Source organism: Episyrphus balteatus, chromosome 3 (assembly GCF_945859705.1).
Source record: "Episyrphus balteatus chromosome 3, idEpiBalt1.1, whole genome shotgun sequence".
Taxonomy (NCBI): Eukaryota; Metazoa; Arthropoda; class Insecta; order Diptera; family Syrphidae; genus Episyrphus; species Episyrphus balteatus.
The window spans coordinates 73,019,195-73,039,936 of NC_079136.1; the positions used below are offsets into that span (position 1 = coordinate 73,019,195).

General features: G+C 30.0%; 2 protein-coding genes and 1 long non-coding RNA gene across 4 annotated transcripts in view; 2 read left to right on the forward strand and 1 right to left on the reverse strand.

Annotated features, from left to right (window-relative positions):
* The first annotated feature begins 923 nt into the window (after positions 1-923).
* LOC129915735 (uncharacterized) lies at positions 924-3,549 on the forward strand. Of its 2 annotated transcripts, none has more exons than XM_055995397.1 (5): positions 924-1,092; positions 1,807-1,985; positions 2,185-2,461; positions 2,678-2,917; positions 2,991-3,549. In XM_055995397.1, the coding sequence occupies exons 1-5, from the start codon at positions 1,084-1,086 to the stop codon at positions 3,282-3,284; spliced, it is 999 nt and encodes a 332-aa protein (XP_055851372.1). In that variant the 5' UTR covers positions 924-1,083; the 3' UTR covers positions 3,285-3,549. The 2 variants fall into 2 exon arrangements, with proteins under 2 accessions (XP_055851372.1, XP_055851371.1); XM_055995396.1 differs by having other exon boundaries at positions 932-1,092; positions 2,678-2,920.
* A 3,526-nt stretch (positions 3,550-7,075) lies between these two features.
* On the forward strand, positions 7,076-7,524 carry LOC129915747 (uncharacterized). The gene is made up of 2 exons (XR_008772365.1): positions 7,076-7,235; positions 7,318-7,524. It is a non-coding gene; the product is annotated as an uncharacterized LOC129915747 (long non-coding RNA).
* Positions 7,525-11,557: 4,033 nt separating this feature from the next.
* Positions 11,558-20,742, reverse strand: part of LOC129915743 (uncharacterized) — a 30,262-nt gene continuing 21,077 nt past the window's right edge. The window contains exons 4-7 of the mRNA XM_055995409.1: positions 18,504-18,653; positions 18,248-18,431; positions 17,304-17,504; positions 11,558-12,484 (exon numbers count right to left, since the gene is read on the reverse strand). Coding sequence (XP_055851384.1) covers positions 11,712-12,484; positions 17,304-17,504; positions 18,248-18,431; positions 18,504-18,653 — 1,308 coding nt within the window. The 3' untranslated portion in view covers positions 11,558-11,711. The remainder of the gene's footprint in view (positions 12,485-17,303; positions 17,505-18,247; positions 18,432-18,503; positions 18,654-20,742) is intronic.

Sequence of the window (20,742 nt, forward strand, 5' to 3'; positions counted from 1 at the left end):
TATACCTACCTACTTTTACAGGCTTTGAACTTTTTTTAGTTCAATGCTTGGCTATATCCAAAGGAGTGCCGGTTTATTTTAACCCATAAAGTCAAACTTGTTTTTACTCAACTTCCGATTTGATTCTTGACACCTTCTCAAAACCTAATGTCAGAATAATGTTCAGTATATTTTCTCTAGATACAAATTAAATTTGCATGCAATTTCACACAAGCCCCCGTTACCCCAAGCCATATATTTACCAATTACACAGATAGCAACAAAATGATTTTCATTTGTTAAATTTAACAGCAGTAAAAACCTGTAGGATGTGGTTGAGAGTTGTCATATTTGTTTTGTGTTTCCTTGAGCTTTCCACTATACCATATCGAATAATGTAGAGCACCCACCTCTACTATAATTCTTTGATTAGTCATCAAATGGGCTTGCATTCCAGAACAAAGGCTTACTTCCTGCTATACATATGTCCACGTATCCCAAATGTCTATTTTTTTCTTTTTATAATTCCTTAAATTTAAGCAAATTCACAAAACAACAAAATTGCATATGTATGCATTCTTAAAGATTGACAACTGCCAATAAGTACCTTACCAACAAACAGCGAATATGGTCAGCAGCAACAAAAGTGTACCAATATTGTGTACACCAAACTTCTAGGCTACAACCTAGTATATCTCCTCCACTTGAACCAATACCTTGTTAAACTTCTTGTTAAAAAGTCTTGTGTGCAGCTGTATACGTAACTGTCTGTATCCATATTACCTATCCGGCATGAAAAATAATGGTATCTTTTGCTAACCAATTCGAAGGTGCTTATATCAAGGTATAAAAGCTCCCACAAACTTTTATAAGTGTTCAGTTATATTAGAGATTTATATATCATATGAAGTGTTATAACGGTGATTTAGCTATAGATTTTTTTTTTTGAATTTTTTTTAAATAGTAAACTATTACCGAATTAACTTTTAGATATAATATAAAATATAAAACAAGGAACAAAGATAGTTTTCATATCTTTGTATCCCTAATTAAAAAAAAAAAATAAAAAAAATAATTGTGTCAAATTTTGTTGTGTTCGCAAAAATGAGTCTGGTACGTGTTGACAGTGGATACAAAGCTTCTATATAAAAATTTCCTCTTAATGACATTTAAACTATTATTAATATGTACATGGAACTGCTAAAAGATACCAATCTCACAGTGTGCATTAAAGAAAAAAAAAAGTGCAGTGAAAAAAAAAATTGATACTCCCCCACCAAAAATATTGAGAGTTAGCCATGGATTTTTATTAACCTGATTGTCGATGGCTTAATTGCATCCCAGTGTGCTCTTGGTGTTTGTTTTTCATTCGTTGCAACTCTTGTTGCACAAAAAAAAAAAAAAAATAAAAAAATATTGCAAAAGAGGTGAAGTGAATTTAATGCAATTATCTTGTTGGCTGAATTATTTTATGCACAAGTATACCCTAGCTATGTATAGTCTATACCGTGTGCTACACCCAAAGCAATGACATAATGGCACATTCCCCATGACTATGGAGGCGCGACACGACCGACATAGCAGCAGTGCCTTCAGGGGAAGAATTTTCAAACTTTTATAAAGTACATATCTGTGGATTGTATCTGATTCTGAAAAACATAAACCACTTTTTTCCCGCTTAATAAAATCTCTGCTATTCCAACTAGAAGAAGATAAAAGTCTGAAGAAGAAATTTTCATGTCTCAAGACATTTTGCATTGTTTGCAAAAAAAAACTTTTGGATACTCTTTAATTTACACAACAACTCAATTTTCTTTTTTCTTTTAGCTTCGTGGAATATTATTGTGCTCAATTGTGAGTCTGGTAGTGTCACAAGATTATCAAGACTTTGATCCCTCTTCACGTTCAGCACCTCCGCGACTACGTTCGAATGTGGGAGGAGGTGGTGGTGGTAGTTCGGAAGCAGCAAGAGCTGCACCAGTAGCAATTTTAAAACAAATAAATAGGTAAACAAAAAAAGTTGAGATTTTACACAGAGAGAAAATAACGCTGGTAAATTTAACTTTATTTCTGGTTAATCTAACTCTTTTCTGGTATATTCAACTATATTGTATGATTAGATATACCAGGCGTTATTTTTTCTCCGTGTATTGTTAGTTATTGAAGACGAAAAAAAAAATAATACAAAAAAACTTGTATTTCAAGGCATAATGAAGATGGTTCTTATACCTATGGATACGAAGGGGCTGATGGCTCATTTAAAATAGAAACTAAACTTGCAACAGGCGAAGTTAAGGGCAAATACGGATATGTTGAGGAGTCTGGGAAGGTCAGAGTTGTAGAATATGGAGCAAATAAGTATGGCTTCCAACCTTCAGGGGAGGGTATAACTGTTGCTCCACCAACTTTGGTTGATGAAACTACAAACAAGAATCGAGAGGTTCCAGATTATGAAGATGAAATTCGACCAAATCGTCCCTATGTAAGTTTATTTTGAAATTTCTTTGTTCGATATGCCTACACGGAGAGACAAGTATAACTTTACTTATGGTTAATTTAACTTTATTTCTGGTAAATTTAACTATTTTATGATTAAATTTACCAGATGTAAAAATATCGTTATTTTTTCTCCGTGTACTTAAGAAAATGTAAATATCAAGGTTTCGAATAGGTTTATTAACTAAGTTCAAACTTAAAGGTTCGTCCAAATCGTCCACAACCAGCTCCCCGTCCACAGCCAAGACCTCAACCTCAATTCCCTCAGTATGATGATTACGAACAGGAAAATCGTCAGCAGCAATATGCTCCTCCACCACAACAACACTCTCAACCGGCACCAGCCCCACCAAGACTTCAAATACCAGGTGCTAGACAAACAGATGTTGTATATTCACCTCAGCAACGTCCAGCCCGTCCAGAATCACAGTTTTCTCAAAGCGTGGTGAGGCGTTTGTTTCTCCTTTCCTATAAAATTTGCAATAAACATTTTTATATCTTTTTTTTTTTTGCAGTCATTTGGTGGAGATCAATCAAATCTAAGACTTTCCAGGCCATCATACGCACCAGTGCCAAGTGGTAATAGTATAAATCATGAGCCAATTAGGCCAGTTGTGGAACCTGTTCAATTTGGTCCACGTTCACAACCACCACCACCACCACCGCAGCAGCCTAGTTATAGAGCACCACCACCACAACAATCTCAAGGCAGAAGTAGCCCCAGTTTATTGGATCAATTAGCTAAAGACTATGCTTTACCACAAACTGATACGCAACCTCTGCATGATATTTCATTTGGTTACTATTAAACCTTAAGCCCTAAGAAAGAGTCTGAACAAAAAAAGCTAATAATTAATAACATTTAATTTCAAAGTGATAAGTTTATAAAATAATTTAAAATGAAAACAGAAAAATATAATAAGATTCCTCTTTCTGAAGACCGTGTTTGAGAGTTAGGGTGTAAGTGTATAAAAACGAAATTGGAGAATTGAATGGTGCATCAAGATCAAGTCTTAACCACACCCAAATGATAAAAAAAATAAATAAAAGAGAGTGGGGAGTTGTAAATAAAGTTTATATAAAAAAATTTTGTTATTTTTTTTTTGTTTAGTTGATAATAAGGGTTCATAAGTTGGAAGTTTTAAAACTTTATTCAATATTTTTCTTTAAGTAAAATTACTTCACTTTTCAACTGCAACTTGTGACGCTACATACAAAAATTGTTTTCCTGGTTTATAGCCAGAAGGTCAATTGGTTTAATACAAGATCAATGCACATGCGTTTTTATGGCACATAGTTGTTAACTAGTTATTGAAGACATTCACATTGCGCATGTTTATGTACGCATTCCAAGACTATGATCAAGGTTATGAATGTACGCAGGCGGAAGTTTTGTAACATGTTGAGGTATGTCTATCCACAGTGACAGTGACTTGTTTTCGAATTGGCCTTGAATAAGAATTAACCTCGAAATGATCTTTGCAACATATTTGTGGTTTAATTAGTTTTGAACTTTCTCCTGGATTTGTATTATTATTTTTGAACCTTGAATTCTTTATTGTGATATACATATAACATAAGTAGTTTTTATGTATGTAGGTATTTATTTAATTCAGGTATACGAAAAGAGTTTGATGAAGGCGTGTGATCTGATTTTATAATTACTTTGACAACTAGGCTTTTTGATTTTGCTTGAGATTTTTTAATTTTTTTTATTTGAACTAACTATTACTGTACTGTACTATTACAGTAGCGCCTTAAATCGGTCTTCTTCATCAACATTGAACCGCCCATGAGTTTCTGCAACAATGTGATTGGGTATCACGTGTGCACATAGTAGATATGGTACTCCACGTGTTTCGTACTTTGCTTGCATTGCTAACGTTACTTCATGTCCATTGTTAAGTTTAAAATTATTCAGTTATATAGTGCATTGCATTTAATTTTTACATAAAATATTGTTTTTGAGAATAAACCCAGTACGAGTATGCTAAAGTAAGATTTAAGGCATCTAGGTGTGTAGAAATGAGTTTGGAGCTGAAGGAGTGCCTTAAATAGAGTCGGTAATATTCCATAAACTGAGATGTTTGAAAATATGAAACAGAAAACTCGAACATTTTATGTGTTTATATATAAAAATGAATGATGCATGGCGCTACAGTCGCTTTACAAGATTGTGTATTGGATATACAAAAAACCTCTGCAAAGGACTTTTTGGTTACTTAGTAGCCAAAATTTATACAAAATAGTTTTTATGCATGTTCTGTGTAATTGAATTGGTTTTATTTTGTGTTGAGATTGTATTTATTAGTTTTTTTTTTGTTTTTGTAACATTTAAAAAAAGCAGAATTAATGAGGCTGAAGAAAAATTTTTAAAATTTTTGATTTGAAAGGATTTTGTTTTTCTGTTTATTTTCTAACACTGACGACAAAAAGATGAGCATTTTGTTCAATTATTGAGTGCAAGTGTTTATTTAATTTCGATTAGGTTTTATACTTCACATTATTTGCACCTTGTCCACGTACACTGTGGCGTATACGTAATCTTTTTTATTGTTTTTTTTTTTACCGTATAATGCATTTATTTGTTTAAACATGCTTTGTACTTATTTTGTCGATTAAAAGAACGTTCACTCATGTTTTTTCTTGGAAAAACTTGAGTTATTTGGTTCTAAATGTAGCTGATTGTCAATTACTTGAGGAGAAAAACAAACCTTGGCCAAAAAATTTCCCAATGTCAAACAAATAAAGGTGTAAAAAGAGTAAAAGTACAAGATGAGCAATATCTATTAGATGCTTATTTGCTGTGAAACCATTTTTCTAATGATTGATATCGTCGCTTTTCTTTCTCAACATCTGCAAAGTTTAGTTTCTTTTTCTGACCATATCTGAATAGCAATCTCAAGTTAGTCGAAAGAGACCCCGTCAATTCGTTTTATCTTACTTCCTTTATTCTTATTTACTGCAAGAACCTCGCAACTCGGAATTACGTTAAATTAAAGAAAAATAGTTCAAAACTACCAAAAAAAAACAGTAGATTTTCAAATACCATAATTTCTGCAATTTTAGCCGCATTCCATTGTTACCACCATCATGTTAAAAGATCAAGCATCCTTTTTTCTCCTTCATATGTTCAATATCTACACATGCTCAAATCTTAAAAATGAACTTTTTAGTAAAAACATCAAAAATGTCATTATTTTCTCTTAATTTTAATAGTTTTCGTTAAGTTTTGTACAATATATAAATTAGGTCTGTTCGTTGTTTTCCCGCTCCAGGGCACTCTGAGTCATGTCAATCAACTGTCAAACAATCAGAGTTTCTCGGGTTTTATTTTACATCGAACACCTCAGAGCTTTAGTTTAATCAGCTGATTTCTGTTTTGACATTTTTTAGTTTCATTTCATGAATTTCGTGAAAAATCTCATATTTACCACACAAATTTTGTATCCACAAACGACAAATCACTTTTCGCACTCCAAACAATTTTTATTTTTTTTTTAAATGACAACAGCTGATTTGATTTTGATAACTCTGAATTCCGCGCTCTGACAAAATACTCAGAGTTGTTCAGGGTGCGTTCAGAGCGAACATCGAACACAGAGGAAATAACTCTGGTTGAAAAAGGATCTACAAAAAACGCTTGAAAACGAATTCGGAGCTCCCCAGAGTGCTCTAGAGCTCACAACGAACAAATCTAATATCGATATAAAATTTAACTATCCGCACTAAATTTCTTAATAAAAATTTTCAAATTCAGCTTGCTTTTCAAGTTATAGAAAAAAACTCGAAAAGAAACAAAAAATTTTGCATCCTTATAAAAATGGTCGTGTCTTTATAACTTATCCATAGATTTTAAAGAAAAGTATCTTTGTCAGAAAGTGTAGCTGTGTAGGTACTACACATACACAATTAAAACTACGAGAATTCAAAAGATTTTGATTTTTTCTTTTAATAAGAAGTTGTTTTTGCCAAAATTTTCTTTTAAAAATATTTTGATTTATTGCACTTATACATCTGAAGTGACCCAGAAAAGTTATTCTAGTGTTTCTGGATTTTTCAGGTGCCGGTTCTTCTATTCAGATTGGTCATTTATTACTCAAGATATAGCTCGAATACTAAGCATACTTAGAAAAAACAACGGCAAAAAAATCATATCTCAAAAGCCTATCCATAAATATATCCTTTCTTGTGAATAAGGATCATTGTACTTTTTCTCCATGGTATCCGCCTGTTCGTTCATTAATTCTAACGATTGCTTTACTTCATGCTGTTCAAAGCGTAGGATGTTAGCTGCGTTCCTTTGGAAATATTTATCTACTGCTTAGTACTTAAAGCTGCTTTGAACTACTTTTTCAGTACAGCAAAAGTAGTTCAAAGTAGTTTTAAGTACTAAGCAGTAGATAAATATTTCCAAAGGAACGCAGCTGTTATTGTGTAATTTAAAATTTTGATAATCATACGGTCATCTTCTGATTTGTCGTCGGTCGTCTAAAGATTAGCATAATGTTCCGAATTTTATTTTGTATCAATTTCATTAACGTAAAGATTTTCCATTCTACTTGTTCTTGTTCATATTTTTATTCTTTCTTGTCGTTAATCAATAGTTTCAAGTATCTTACATCAATTTTGTTTCATTTCTTTTGAATTTGTATACTTTGTTACTCAAACCTTAATTGATAAAGAGTTCTTCATATTTTGTTGGCTCCGTTTTCTTTTATGTTGTCTGAGATGTGTTCTTTATTGTATTCTCGTCATATGTATGTAAAAGGATGTCTTCATCCCTTTTTTGATGTATACTTTGTATTTTTTCTTTTGAGTTTTATATTTTTTTCTTCTAAGGAGTCAAATATAGAGAGGATCTGAAAAAAGTTGTGACGTCAGCATAGTTTGGAAGTTGTACTCTGAAGATGGTTTCATTCTGAGTATAAATCTCGAACTGGAGTAAAGTCTGATGGGGTTTTCAATATCTTGGAACGACTTGTCACACAGAAAACTAATGAGGATGATTCAAATTTTAAATATAAATATATTTCTTTCTCAGATAAATCATTTTCTTATAAGAGTTATACTTTTAAAGTTGGAGTAAGGAACATAACGAAAATTGAGATTTATATTCAAAAGAAGCCACTCTTTAATATTGCATGGAACCATTTAATAAATATACATATGCAAATCAGTAATCAGGCAACAACTCAAACTATAAGGGCCATTTGGTTTCAGACTTTTAGTTTCTGTAATTTTTAATTTTAACTTCATCATTAATTTTATAAGAAGTTTAAAAAATAACACTGGTCAACAAGGTTTTTGCCACAAGAACCAAAATATACTTTTCTAGTAGTTTTTGGGGTGCTGAATCCGAATCTGAAGACAGAAAAGTTTGATTGGCCTTCGTTTTTGAAATATTACCGTTAGAAAATGTCAAGTTAATGTTTTTATGTTGAGTAATTCATTATGAATTAATTTGTAACGGTGCCTTTAAGAGCTAGTTTTATTCATTCAAAAAATGTTTAAATCTTTCCGATATCTCTTTTATTGCCCGAGATATTTAAAATTTAAGTAGCGGTCTTTGAATCAGAAACAACACTGGCCAACCAAATTAAACTTTTTTTGCCACAAGAATCAAAATATACTTTTCTAAAGGTTTTTGGGTTGCTGAACTCGAATCCACAATCAGAAAAATTCTATTAGCCTTCGTTCTTGAAATATTACCGTTATAAAATGCAAAAAAAGGGTTTTTTATAACGGTAATATTTCAAGAACGAAGGCTAATAGAATTTTTCCGATTGCGGATTTGAGTTCAGCAACTCGAAAGCCTTCAGAAAAGTATATTTTGGTTCTTGTGACAAAAATTCTGTTACCAGTGACTTATACTTTAGATTAAGTTTAGTTTCTCTTTGGCTTATTAAATGAAACTTAAGATATCTCCAGCAATAAAAGAGATATCTGGAAAATTTAAACAGTTTTTGAAAGAAGAATATATGTTGTTATAATAACCGTTACAAATTTGTTTATAATGAATTACCCCACATAAAAACAGAATCTCGAAAACAGCCAAAATGACGTTTTTAAGCTTTTTATAACGATTTAAAAAAACGGAGGCCAATCAAATTTTTCCCACTTCAGATTCGGATTCAGCACCCCAAAAACTACTAGAAAAGTATATTTTGGTTCTTGTGGCAAAAAAAAAGTTAAATTTTGTTGACCAGTGTAATTAGGTAGGTATAACTTTACTTTAAAACTACAAAACAGTTTCATAATTGGTCTTAATCTCCAATTGATGTATACCAAGGATTATGTATAACAAAAAAAAAATGTTTAGATTTCTTTTTTGAAAATTATTGGAGTGGGTTTTTTTTAAATAATTTTTTATGTATACAAATTTTCCAAAAAAAAATTTGATATGCCATATTGATAAAAATTATTTTTCTACATATTTAAACAAAATTTCAAGTTAATTCATTAATCCATTTTGAAAACATTGATTTATCAAAAAAAAAAATTGAAATAATACTTGAAAATCCAAAATTGACTTTTTAAATTTTGTATTTATTAAATTAAAAATTAAAGCTATTATAACGTTTTTGCAAAGATTTTCGTCGAAATCGGTTAAGTAGTTTACGAGAAAGTCAGAAATCAAGAAAACTGTTCTATAAGAGATTCCGTTAGTAAAGATCCAAAAAAAAAGTTTTTTTTCTACACTTATTAGCAAAAAAACGAAATCAAGTAAAATCGTATATTAAAAACAAAAATTGCAATGTATAAAATATTCTATTCTTCAAAATCTCTTGGTCTCATTTAAAAGCTTGAATTGTTGGTAAAAACATAAAAATGCATACGATAGTATTAGCGCTATCTGTCAATAAATTGCACTTCATTTTCTTTAAATGTTAAATTTTCCAAATACTTTCTTTTTCAATTTGAAAATCTATGTAAAACATTTTTCTTAGTTTTATTATGTCGGGTTAATTTTTTTTTTAAACTGACATTTAAAAATTCAATGTGTGTTTTGGTAGGATTTTGGAGAATTTCGATATCAATTTTTTTTTCACGAGTGGCATTGGTGTATCGAATACAAAATCATATAAAGCGACTGCAGTGCCACACCTCATTCATATTCACTTCTATATAATAATGCTGTTGATTTTGAATTAAAACAAAAATCTATCCATATTCTAAACAGCCATTTTGTAAGTCAATGTAGCAGTTGTTGCAAAATGTACTAATTTACCATAACACCATTTTGTGCTGTGTAGGGAATTCCATAGACCTATTTAAAAAAAAAAATCTATTGAAGTTTTTTCATTTGTCAGTATTTTTTTTCTGGACATTTTATAATGACATCTATAAAGCAAGATTCTGTAGCTTTATTCACAACATCTGCAAAACTCTGATGTTTTGTGCATAGATAAAAAGTAATTTGTCTTATTTTTTATCAAAAAATATAATTAAAATGAAAAAGCCTTAAACTGTAACTAAGCCTTATATGAATACTAGCTGACCCGGCGGACTTCGTTCCGCCATTTTTTGTATTTATTTTTAATTTTCGACTCTATAATTAGTTAACATTTTAAATGAAAAAGGGAATCAAAACTTGAAAAATTCGTAAAATGAGTTTAAAAATATTCACTTTTAAACTTTTAGCAAAAGTGGCCTATGTAAAATATGGCCTATGTTAAAAACGGCCAAAAAACTTTCTACATGCATGCGCATGATTGAAACCTATATTTCCTATAATTTTGAGATTTTTTGCAGACTTTAAAAAATTCCAAAAAAATAAAAGACTACTCAAAAATGTCCATAAAAATTAGGTTGTTTTTCAAAAATTTTTATTTCAAAATACAGGGCCTATGAAAAAAATCCGTTTTAGACCCCTAATTTTTTTTTTAAATATCTTTCTCATGGTGTAACTCAAATTTCTGTGCAAAATTTTGCGTACCTGTAATTAGTCTTTTGTCGAAGGTCTATGACTGCAAAAAAAACCTTCACAACTTGGTTTTGAAATTTTTTTGAATTTTTTCAATACCTTTTTTAACTATTGAATAAATTTGTCTATCATTTAAAAAAAAAGTCAACTCTTTACGACTTACCGTTTAGAAAATAGCCTCTTTTTTCAATGTCTTGTCTATTTACCCTATAAAATCTTAAATTTTTTTTGCCTTAAACCTTCTCCTCTTATGCCTCTTTGATTTAAAAAAAAAAAATTAAGAAAATAAGTCAGTCGGTGTGGCCGGTTAGCGAACGTATACAAAACCAAACTTTAATATATATAATAGATGAAGTATATTTGCTAACCATAGATGTTAAGTTTGAGTAATTGTATTTTTAAAACCGAAAAGCATAAACATTTTACTTTAAGATATATCTTCAATTGCTGAATGTATCGTTGTCTTTTTCATCGTGAAAATGTTCAATCAATCAATCTTTTTGATATAATTTGGCATTCATTTCAATATACTGATATTTTTTTAAAGAAAAATGATACTAAGACTAAATTAGTATTAAAAGAAAACAATATTATGGCATAAATAGAACAAATTTATTATTTCCTATATTACATTGTTTTTTGTTTTCAGTTTTCATTCATAGCACTTGCAATTTCAAAAAAACGTTCTATCACTAACAATCAAAAAAAAAAAAAAAATATTAACAAAAATAAAATATAGGTACACTGCAAATTTCCCAAATGGAACTTAACTTATTTTTTTAAAAACTATTGTGACAATCACTTTGCTTTCCATTTTTTTTTTGACATTTTCCGTAATTTATGTATTGTTTATTTTTCATTTTTACATCTTGGAAGATTGATCTTTTTGATTAAGCTTTTTAATGCTTTTTTCTTATGCCACAGTTTAAAATTAATATAATTCATTATACTATCACCAGATGATCACCTCAGTAATATTCATCTGGAAAAGAAAACATATTAAATTTTAGTTTAAATTAAAAAATAAATAAATAAAATATTTAAATAAGATACAAATAAAAATTAAAATAAAAGAAATAAATAAATTGTGTGTGTTTTTTAAAATTTTTTTTTTTTGAAGAATATAAATTCATCATACTTACTACAATGCTTATATTATCACATTATTGTAGATTTTTGTTTAAATAGTTTTAAATTAGAGATTGTGAATTAAGAAAAATAAATAGTAGATACATGCAAATCATCCCTGACTATATGATAATAGAGTTCTTCCCCAGTTGTGTCGTTGAGTTTTTTTTTTCATATAAATTTACATCAACATATTTCGATTAAACATTGCGGCATTCCGTATCTGAGAATCTCTGAGATATTCAAACTTTCTAACATTTTGCCTCAAGTCACGTCTTCGTTCGAATTGAGTGTCGATTTTGTTTTCCGCCGGATTAAAGTATGTGTACTGTTGTGCTTTTGACTGATGGGGGTGACTTTGACCTAATGACGAGGATGGGGATGATCGATACGGGTCAATGTTTACTTGATAACTTGTGGATTTGACTATGTTTTTAAGGACACTACCGCCACCGCCAGAGTGGGAATTTGGAGGAGGAGGAGGAGGAGGATGGAAGTTGTTTAAGGTGTTGTCACGATGATGTGGATTTGGATATGTGTATCCTTCGGCTTGATTATTGTTTGGGGGAGAGTTGTTGTTGTTGTTAGTGTCCTTATTTCTGTGTGCCATTTGGCGGTAAATATCGGATGGGTTTTTATTTTCAAAATTAGACTGTATTTTGTGTGGAAGCGGTGGTCCGTAGGCTGCCGTTATTGATTCGACATGCGATACGGATTCGAGTTGTCTCAACGGCGGTATATCGTACTGATTGAAGTCATTAGGTGGCTCCGAGTACGTGTAGCCCTCGTGTTGGTCTTTTTGAATAGTTACTGATGTCTTGGTAATTTCTTTTTGTTTATTTTTGGCAGGAAGTAATTGAAGAATTTCCTGCAGAGATTCGGCTGCCTTGCGTACTTCTTTTTCGGAAAGTTTCGTGTGTCGTCCGTAAATATTGAATGCATCTGAATGTTGTCCTGTGTATAGAATATAATATGTTCTATGTGTTTAAGTTTAATGCTATCAATTTTGTTAAATGAGTGTAAGTATAGCTGTATTTACATTTCGTTTTTTATTTTTTTGTAAGTGGGTTTTTTTTTGACATTTTTTTTTTGTTGTTGAACGTAGTTAAGACAAACATACGAGTTTCATATAGATTATTTATTTATAGTAATTCTGTCGTTAATTATTTATGTACAAGAAAAGGAAGTTACTTGAGCGCATTTCATATACTGATTAACAGCACTCAAAATGTCAAGGTATGTAGAGATAACATTATTTACATAAGGGTTTATTGACACTGTGTTTATTTTTATATAAATCAATAACTTTTGATTGGTTTTTATATTAGATAAAAAGCATTAAGTATGTAGTTGGTTTTATGGAGAATATTTTAAATAAATTAACTTAAATTCTATTAATCTAGTTGACTGAATATAGGGACTAGTGAGCCATTGTAATTGATCATGTAATTTCAAGTGACAGGTTATCAACGAAGAGCGCTAAATTTAATCGTAATGATTACGCAGTCCTTAGACAATCTATTCCCATGATGTAGCTGAACAGTGAAGAAGTTATATTATGATTGTGCTATCTTTTAAAGCTGACTATCAGTAGCTCTATCTTTGTAAATTTGATCATCATCAAATCCGTAGCTTTTTTTGACAATGATTTTTATATTCTAATTTTAGTGTGCTCATTTTGTAAATTTTAAAATTGGATGTTATACTTAATTTTTATATAGGGGAAATGGAGACAAGACCGTTTTTGTACTATGTTGTATGAAAAAAATTACCATTGACAACACTTGTAATGTAAAATAAGTGGCTTCTGGTATGATAGATCATGTCTGTATGTATGAGCAAGTTCGGTTGAAACCACAATCAGTTATGGCTAGAGGTGTAGCAAATCGTATGAATTCGTTACTAAAATGCGGGTATTAGCTTCAGTAACGAGTAACGAAACGTTACTTTCTAAACAGTATCGTTACTCGCATGTTTCGTTACTGGGTACTGAAGTAACGAAACATACGAGTAACGACCCCATTCCAATTTCAATACTAAATCATCCGATATATGAGATACGAAACGAAGTGATACACTCAATTTGGCACATTTAGCATCTCGTATCGATATCATTAGCGTAGTCGGAATGCTAGCTCCAGATAATTATCTGGAGTTTACTTTTGTCTCGATAAAAACAGTAGTGCCAAGGTATAGTTGAGTTATCGATAATAATTTATACAGAAATATCAAAAGAGACGTTTTTTTTCTCTATGTGACCGAAATATACCCATGGCGAAACCAATGTGCTTATGACCTTTTTGTTATTATTCTTGAAATGTTGCTTAAGAATGTACAAAAGTGTTTTGGTTTTTGAAAAAATTTGTTAATTTTCAGTGCAAAATGTTCAACTAAAAAAAAGCCGAGAAAACGAGGTTTGAAAATCACTGTCAATAGAAAAAAATAATGAAAAATTGCTCGACATGGTTTGAAGTGTTAATATTCCGAGATCCGCGTGATGTACTTTTGAAATAAAAGTCTCTAAAGAATTGTGATAAGATTACTGAACGGATATAAACAAAAAATTACCAAAGATTTGTCGAAAAATTAGAAAAAAATAAAAAAAAAGTGCATTTTGTTTACTCGATGATTGTACCGTTCTCTGCCATAGACATAGGTTTGCTTAAAAAGTGGTTCTGTGGTGTAGTTTTTTGCGAATTTGGTTTATACTTTTTCATGTCGCTAGAACATTTTTCGGTCTCACTATTTTATAGAGAATCATATATGAAATTGATGTAGAATTTTCCAAGGAATTCGAATATTGTATTCATAATTCCAAAAAAATGTATTTTCACCCTTATAAAGACACTTTTCTGTGACCACTTTTTATTTTTGTATGCCAAATTCGCACCCGTGTGCCGACAGATGGTTAATTATAGATGTGAAAAAGGTGCATTTTTTTAAGTATTTACTTCTTACACTTCTCCATAAGAAAAAAACAATAGTCGAGGTAAAACTTGAGAGGAAACATTTTTAGAAATTTTTTTACAACAAATTATCTTACTTGCGATTATGTATGCATTTAGGTATTATAGTGCAAAATTAGCATTCGTAAGATCCAACTTGAGAAAACAAGGAGGCATGACATTACAATGATGAAGAATGCCAAAATAGTAAGCCTTTTGAAAATTCTTCTATAGGTACAAAAAATTATCTTTTAAAAATACGACTTTTACAAATTTAACAAAATTTCTAAAATTTTTTTTTGTTATACAAGAAAAATAATGATATACTTTATTCGGGAATTAAAACCACTTAAAAATGCGTTTTCGTAACTTTTAATACTTGTTTGCACATTTCTTTTAAAATTAGTGATAAAATTAAATTGAAATTATTCTTTAATTCTATTAAAAGCTTTAGTATTCTAAGCATTTTTTACCACAAGAACAAGCAAGTGCATTCATGCATTTTATTTCTTATATAGATGGCAATGCAGTCTAGTAAAGAATATCAAACATCTTTTAAGTCAGAAAAATGTATTTCCTGGACTAGACAATAACTTTACAATTATATATTTAGTTACGAAAAAGTTGTGTAATTGTTTTCTTAATAAACCTTGCATTAACATTTTACTGTTTTCAAACTACTTTGTTATATTCAGTTTTTAAAATGGTGGTGGATTTTGAGATATTGTAGTTTTCATAAAAAACTAATGCATACTCCATTACTTTCTGTTGAGCAATATTAAATTTCCTTAATTAAATATTTTGGAAATGATAATTTTCATTCGTATTTATTTCCCTGCACAAAATACAAAAGTATGTCCAAGCAAATCGATTAATGTACTTGATATTTTAATTGAGGACAAATTACAGCCTTCTTGCAAAACTTTATTTAAATCAAGTTTAAAGTTTTAAATTTTTCAAAATCTGTAATATTAGCAGCACTTTAGTCATCTAACATATGAATTTTCAAAACATGTTTTGAAAAAAAAAAAAAAAATATTTGTATAAAATAAAACGAATAGAGTTTTGGTGAACTCTTTTTCTAAAAGCTAGTAATACAATTGCGAAACTATCTGTAGTAAAAACAAGCTATAAACAAGTTTTAAAGTTTTTTTTTTTTTTGATAAAAACTTGTTTTTTTTTTGTGTGTTAATACCTAGCATGCGGGTTAATCTTTTTTATGGGTAAAATTTTTAAAAACCAAATATTTTTTTAAAATGTTTTGACTCTTGCGCTCAGGCTTTTAAGCTTACCTATCTAAAAAATCTTGTATTATTGCCTACCAATACAAGACAAAAGCCTTTGAAAAATCATATTTCAAAAACGTATCAATAAAGTTTTTAAGTTCTATCAATACAAAAAGTATAACGAACTTCTAAGTTGGATAATTTTCTGGATTGAATATTAGATACATATTTGTTTGTTATTTATTGCTACTCTGTTAAATTTATGTACATTATTTACAAAATATATCAATGTATTGATTCTATTTATATATAATAACTTAAGCTAAGGCTAAGATGAAAGTGATTTCTACTCCCGCGGTTAAACGATAATCGGAAGGAATACTGAAAAAAATTTAAATATTTCTTAATACATTAAAAATGTGTCACAAATTTAAGTACACTCTGATTTTAAAATGAGTTAATTGCTTACTTTTATGTTTACAAATCTCTACATCTAGCGATTTAAAACCGTTTACCAAATTCCAACAAATTCGAGCGAGTTAACTGAGCGATTAATCGCTTCAAATTCCTTACTAATGCGAGTATAAATCACATTCATCAAATCCGCAGTCTTATTGTTATCAATTTTTGTTGTTGAGTACCTTCCATCTTTCTTTCCCTGACCATGAACTCCTTTAAATATTTCTCCTCCTATTTTAATTAACATATCATCTTTAAAAAAAAATTACATTTCAATGTAATCATAGTAATTACAAAAAAACAAATTTCAAATTTATGTTCAAGTGTTGAAATTCAACTTTTAAATGCAACAAAATTCATATACATACATTTAAAAGTTCCCCACTAATTAATTTATTACAAAACTGATCTCATTTCTGATTCAAAGCAAAAACAAAATTACGCAACAACAAAATTCTTTAACAAATATTATTACTATGCTTAAATATTTATCTGTATGTGACTTTAAACCATGAACCATGGCTAAAAATTCCAACACACTCAAAGACAACCGCAAACTTATGAATAAAATAAAACCGTCAACAGCACTTTCTGTGTGTACTTTCACTTTCTTTGCCAGCTCAAGATTTTTGTCTTCAAAAACATAATATTGATACGTGTAGGTCGTTTGGCTTTCTTCAAATCGTGAGACATTAATAATCACGTAAAAATTGTTGTTAGAGATACTTTTAAGTCGCGCATATATAAGATTGAAGACAACCTTTTAAATTAACATTAGTGATGCATTTTATTTTATTTTATTTTTTTTTGTCTGTTTGTATTTACAAGTCGCCCAGCAGGTCTAATAAGTTTGGTGACTTTTCAGGAAACATTGCGGAAGCCTTTTTAAACGTTGCGATTAAGAAGGTGATGCAGTTCAATGAATTGAATCATTGATAGTTTAGTTCAGTGCGTGATAATGCATGAGATTGAAAAATTTGCTTACATGAATTTTTATGTATATAATGTACAAAAATGTGGTCATAATGATTAATTTATAATTTAAGTTTAGTAGTCAGTACAAAATTCAATGGGATTTATATTTACAACTTGTGGTATGAATGTTATAAGGCGAAGTTAGTAATTCAAATTCTTACGCACCACCGTCTTCGTATGATGGGCCATATTTGGATGGCAGGTAGTTGTTCAACGGAGCTTCAAATGATGCATGATTCGCAAATGGAGCTCCACCTGAATAGCTTTGCGGTGGAAGGTATTGCTGATGTGTTGCACCGTTAAATGATGGTGGCTTAGATGGTGGGCCATAGTTGTGATGACCAGGCGGGATTTCGTATGTTGTAATAGCTGGAAGAAGAAGAAAAAGAAAATAGTAAAAACAAATGGAAAGGTATCAGTCTGATGATGTCTTGAGGCAAGAACTTGTGCATTTTGCCAATTGGTTAAATAATATAATTGATTCAAATCATTTAAGACTCTTTTTTTTTGCTTGTTTCTATCTGTCTGTAAAGTTGATCCACACGTAACAACGTGGACAAGAAACCAGTTGGGTTTTATTTTGTAGTGGAAAATGAAAGTTGTCTTGCAATTTATTCGGTCGTTGGACTCAATAACTTTACCATACAGGCAGATAGATAATCGTAATACTGGTCCATTGGATTAAAAAAAAGGCAATTATATATTATATACATTGTGTTTGTTGTCAACTTGTGTTTTATGTTAGTTTTTTTTTCAACTTCCTTCCGTTGTTTGTGCAAGTTGAACTTGATGTATGCACATGCAACTTTATTTTGCATTTTTGTATTTTAATATGTAAATTCTTGTTTAACAAAATTGGATGTTTTGTTAGCTTTTTTTCTTTTTTTTTTAATAGAATTTATATTTGGAAAGGATGTCTTGGAATAGTTTCTTCCGAAATAAATCGATAGTTAAAACATTTCCCTGAGGGTTTATTTCAAAATATTTGATTTTCTTTCAAGTGAGCCACTCGAAAGTTCTTTAAATGAAAATGAATCATTTGAATGAATTTTACATATATTTTGAAATAAGCACTTAGATTTAATATCTGAGTACTTATAAATTATACTAACTTTCTGTATGGACAACAGGTCCGGGTCCATGACCTCCACCCGAAGAGCCACCTGATAAACTACTCAATTTAAAGAAAGGATGTGACGATTGTCCATGTCCTTCCGATGGTGTTGGAGACAATTGCGCAGAATTAATAATACTTTTGCCAACATCTGTGACTTTATCGCCGGACGCTGCTACTAACTGGAAAATGAATGTTATAATTTAAATTAAAGTAAGGTTTTCTAAATGATGTTTAGATGTTTAGATACATACTTTACCACCAGCACTTAATACGTAACCACTACCTTTGATAAGTTGTCCTTTAAGTGCTGTTACTCCACCAGTAATTGCTTTGACAGCTTGGAAAATTGTATTTAGGACTGATTTTTTTAGCGACCATGGATCAAATTCTACAGAATTGCCCTGTAAATTAAATCAAATATAAAGTGTCAAAAAATAAAAAAAAATTAATCCTACATTAATGTCGTTTTCGATTGGTTTCACTCAAGGATTCACTCATTCTGAAATCCAATAAAACAGTTTGAATCACTGTCACTCAATTCTGAAATTTTATATCTGTATTTGTTAATAAACAAATAAAATTGTGAACTTTCAAACGTCAAACATTAAATAATTTTTTTTTCCTTCAAACGAAATAATATAAATTAATATTCAAAAACGGTAATATTCAACAAATTAATAGGATAGATGGGTGGTAAAATATTTTAAATAAATATAATAATGCTCTTATTTGTTTGAAAGTAAATTAAAAAAATAATTTCAGAAAACAAAACAAAAGAAACTGATTGAGTGATTATTTTGACTTTTGAATATTGATGTATTAGTGCTTCTTGACTGGATTCTGATTTTGAATCGAGAAGAGAATTTCTCTTCTGAGAAGAGTTTTTTCTGTCATTTTCGTTCGAATAAAACAGTTTCAGAAGGCTTCTGAATGATTCCGGACGCTTCCGGAGAGCCAATCGAAAACGACATAAGTTTGTTTTATTTTTTTTAAATTATATATTTGACAGTTTTGTATTGCACTTTAGCTCTTATTTTTGCTTCTTTTTCGTTTATAATTGACCTGATGAGTTTCTTCACTGTAACCGAGGTTTCTTTCCTTTGGCCGACCACTGCCATTTGCTAGTGTTCGTTAAACATCGATAGTCTATCGATAGTATCGATAGTAAAAAACTATCGCGTACATCGATAGTTCTAAAAAACTATCGACAAAACTATCGATAGTTTTAAGTTTAACAGTTTACCCCAAGCTTTTCGTTCTAAACGCAATAGCTTTTTAATTTTGAACTCCTAAAACACTGAAAAACTTTTGAAAATTTAGTGAAATCTTTGGGATTGGGTCAAAATTCTGGCTTCAAAATTCTGCTTTTCAAAATTCTGCTTTTTTAACGAAAATTCTGCTTTTTCTCTATTCTGCTTTTCAAAATTCTGCTTTTTAAATTCTGCTTTTCAAAATTCTGCCAGCATTATACTTAAACAAAAAAATTCTGCCAATTCTGTTTTTTTTTTATAGCATATGTGCTGACTAAAGAAAAATACACCTCATTAATGTAATTCAACATTATTACTTTCCTAATTTTTTTTGTTTAAGTGTCGGAAATATTTTTTAAATGCATAGACTGACTTTCTTTCGAATAAAATCTATAACTTATTGGAACCGATGTTGTTTGATACAAAATATTCCTTTTCTTATTCAAATTTTTGATTATTCATCTTTATTTGATAAATTAAAAAAAATTTGAATTATTTTCGGAAATGTTTAGTATTAAAACAAAAATTAATATGCATTCAAAGAATGACAAATTATGTAGGTAAGTAATCAAATAAGCAGACAATTTATCAAGAAGATGATTTTACAGAATTTTGCAAAAAATTAAAAAAGGGGTTGGAAAATGTTAAAAAGAGCGCGCTTTTTAACATTTTCCAAACCCTTTTTTAATTTTTTGCAGAATTTTGAAAAACAGAATTTTGAAAAGAAGAATTTTGAAAAACAGAATTTTGAAAAACAGAATTTTGAAAAGCAGAATTTTGAAAGCAGAATTTTGTAAAGCAGAATTTTGAAAGCAGAATTTTGACAAAAGAATTTTGACCCCGGCAGAATTTTGACCCCAACCCGAAATCTTCATTTCTCATCATTTCAATTATTTATGAATGATTTTTCGTTTGGGAAACCACAGAATTATAATACTAATTGTCATACTATGTCACTGTTGCATTTTGTTTACTTTCGGTTTTGGTTGCTGCGCGATTTGTTTCAATAAATTTTATTTTATTGTATTGTGTTTTTAGCTGTATCATTTCAAAAATACATTCAAGGCAATAGTTTGGTTCGTTATGACAACATCAAATAAAAAATCATCTGCTTGCTTAGTATTTTTGTCAAGCCGGTCGGTCGGTGGAAACACGACTAAACTTTATTTTTGAGCCCTTTTTTAGTATTTATACATGCACTTACTAGAATGTAGGACCTTTATTCTCTTTGTTAAATAAA

Excerpts from the sequence above, each read along its gene's own strand:
- LOC129915735 (XM_055995396.1), top strand. Across the intron at positions 1,986-2,184 it reads ATTTTAAAACAAATAAATAG|GCATAATGAAGATGGTTCTT; the intron begins GTAAACAAAAAA and ends TTGTATTTCAAG. Across the intron at positions 2,462-2,677 it reads TTCGACCAAATCGTCCCTAT|GTTCGTCCAAATCGTCCACA; the intron begins GTAAGTTTATTT and ends TCAAACTTAAAG.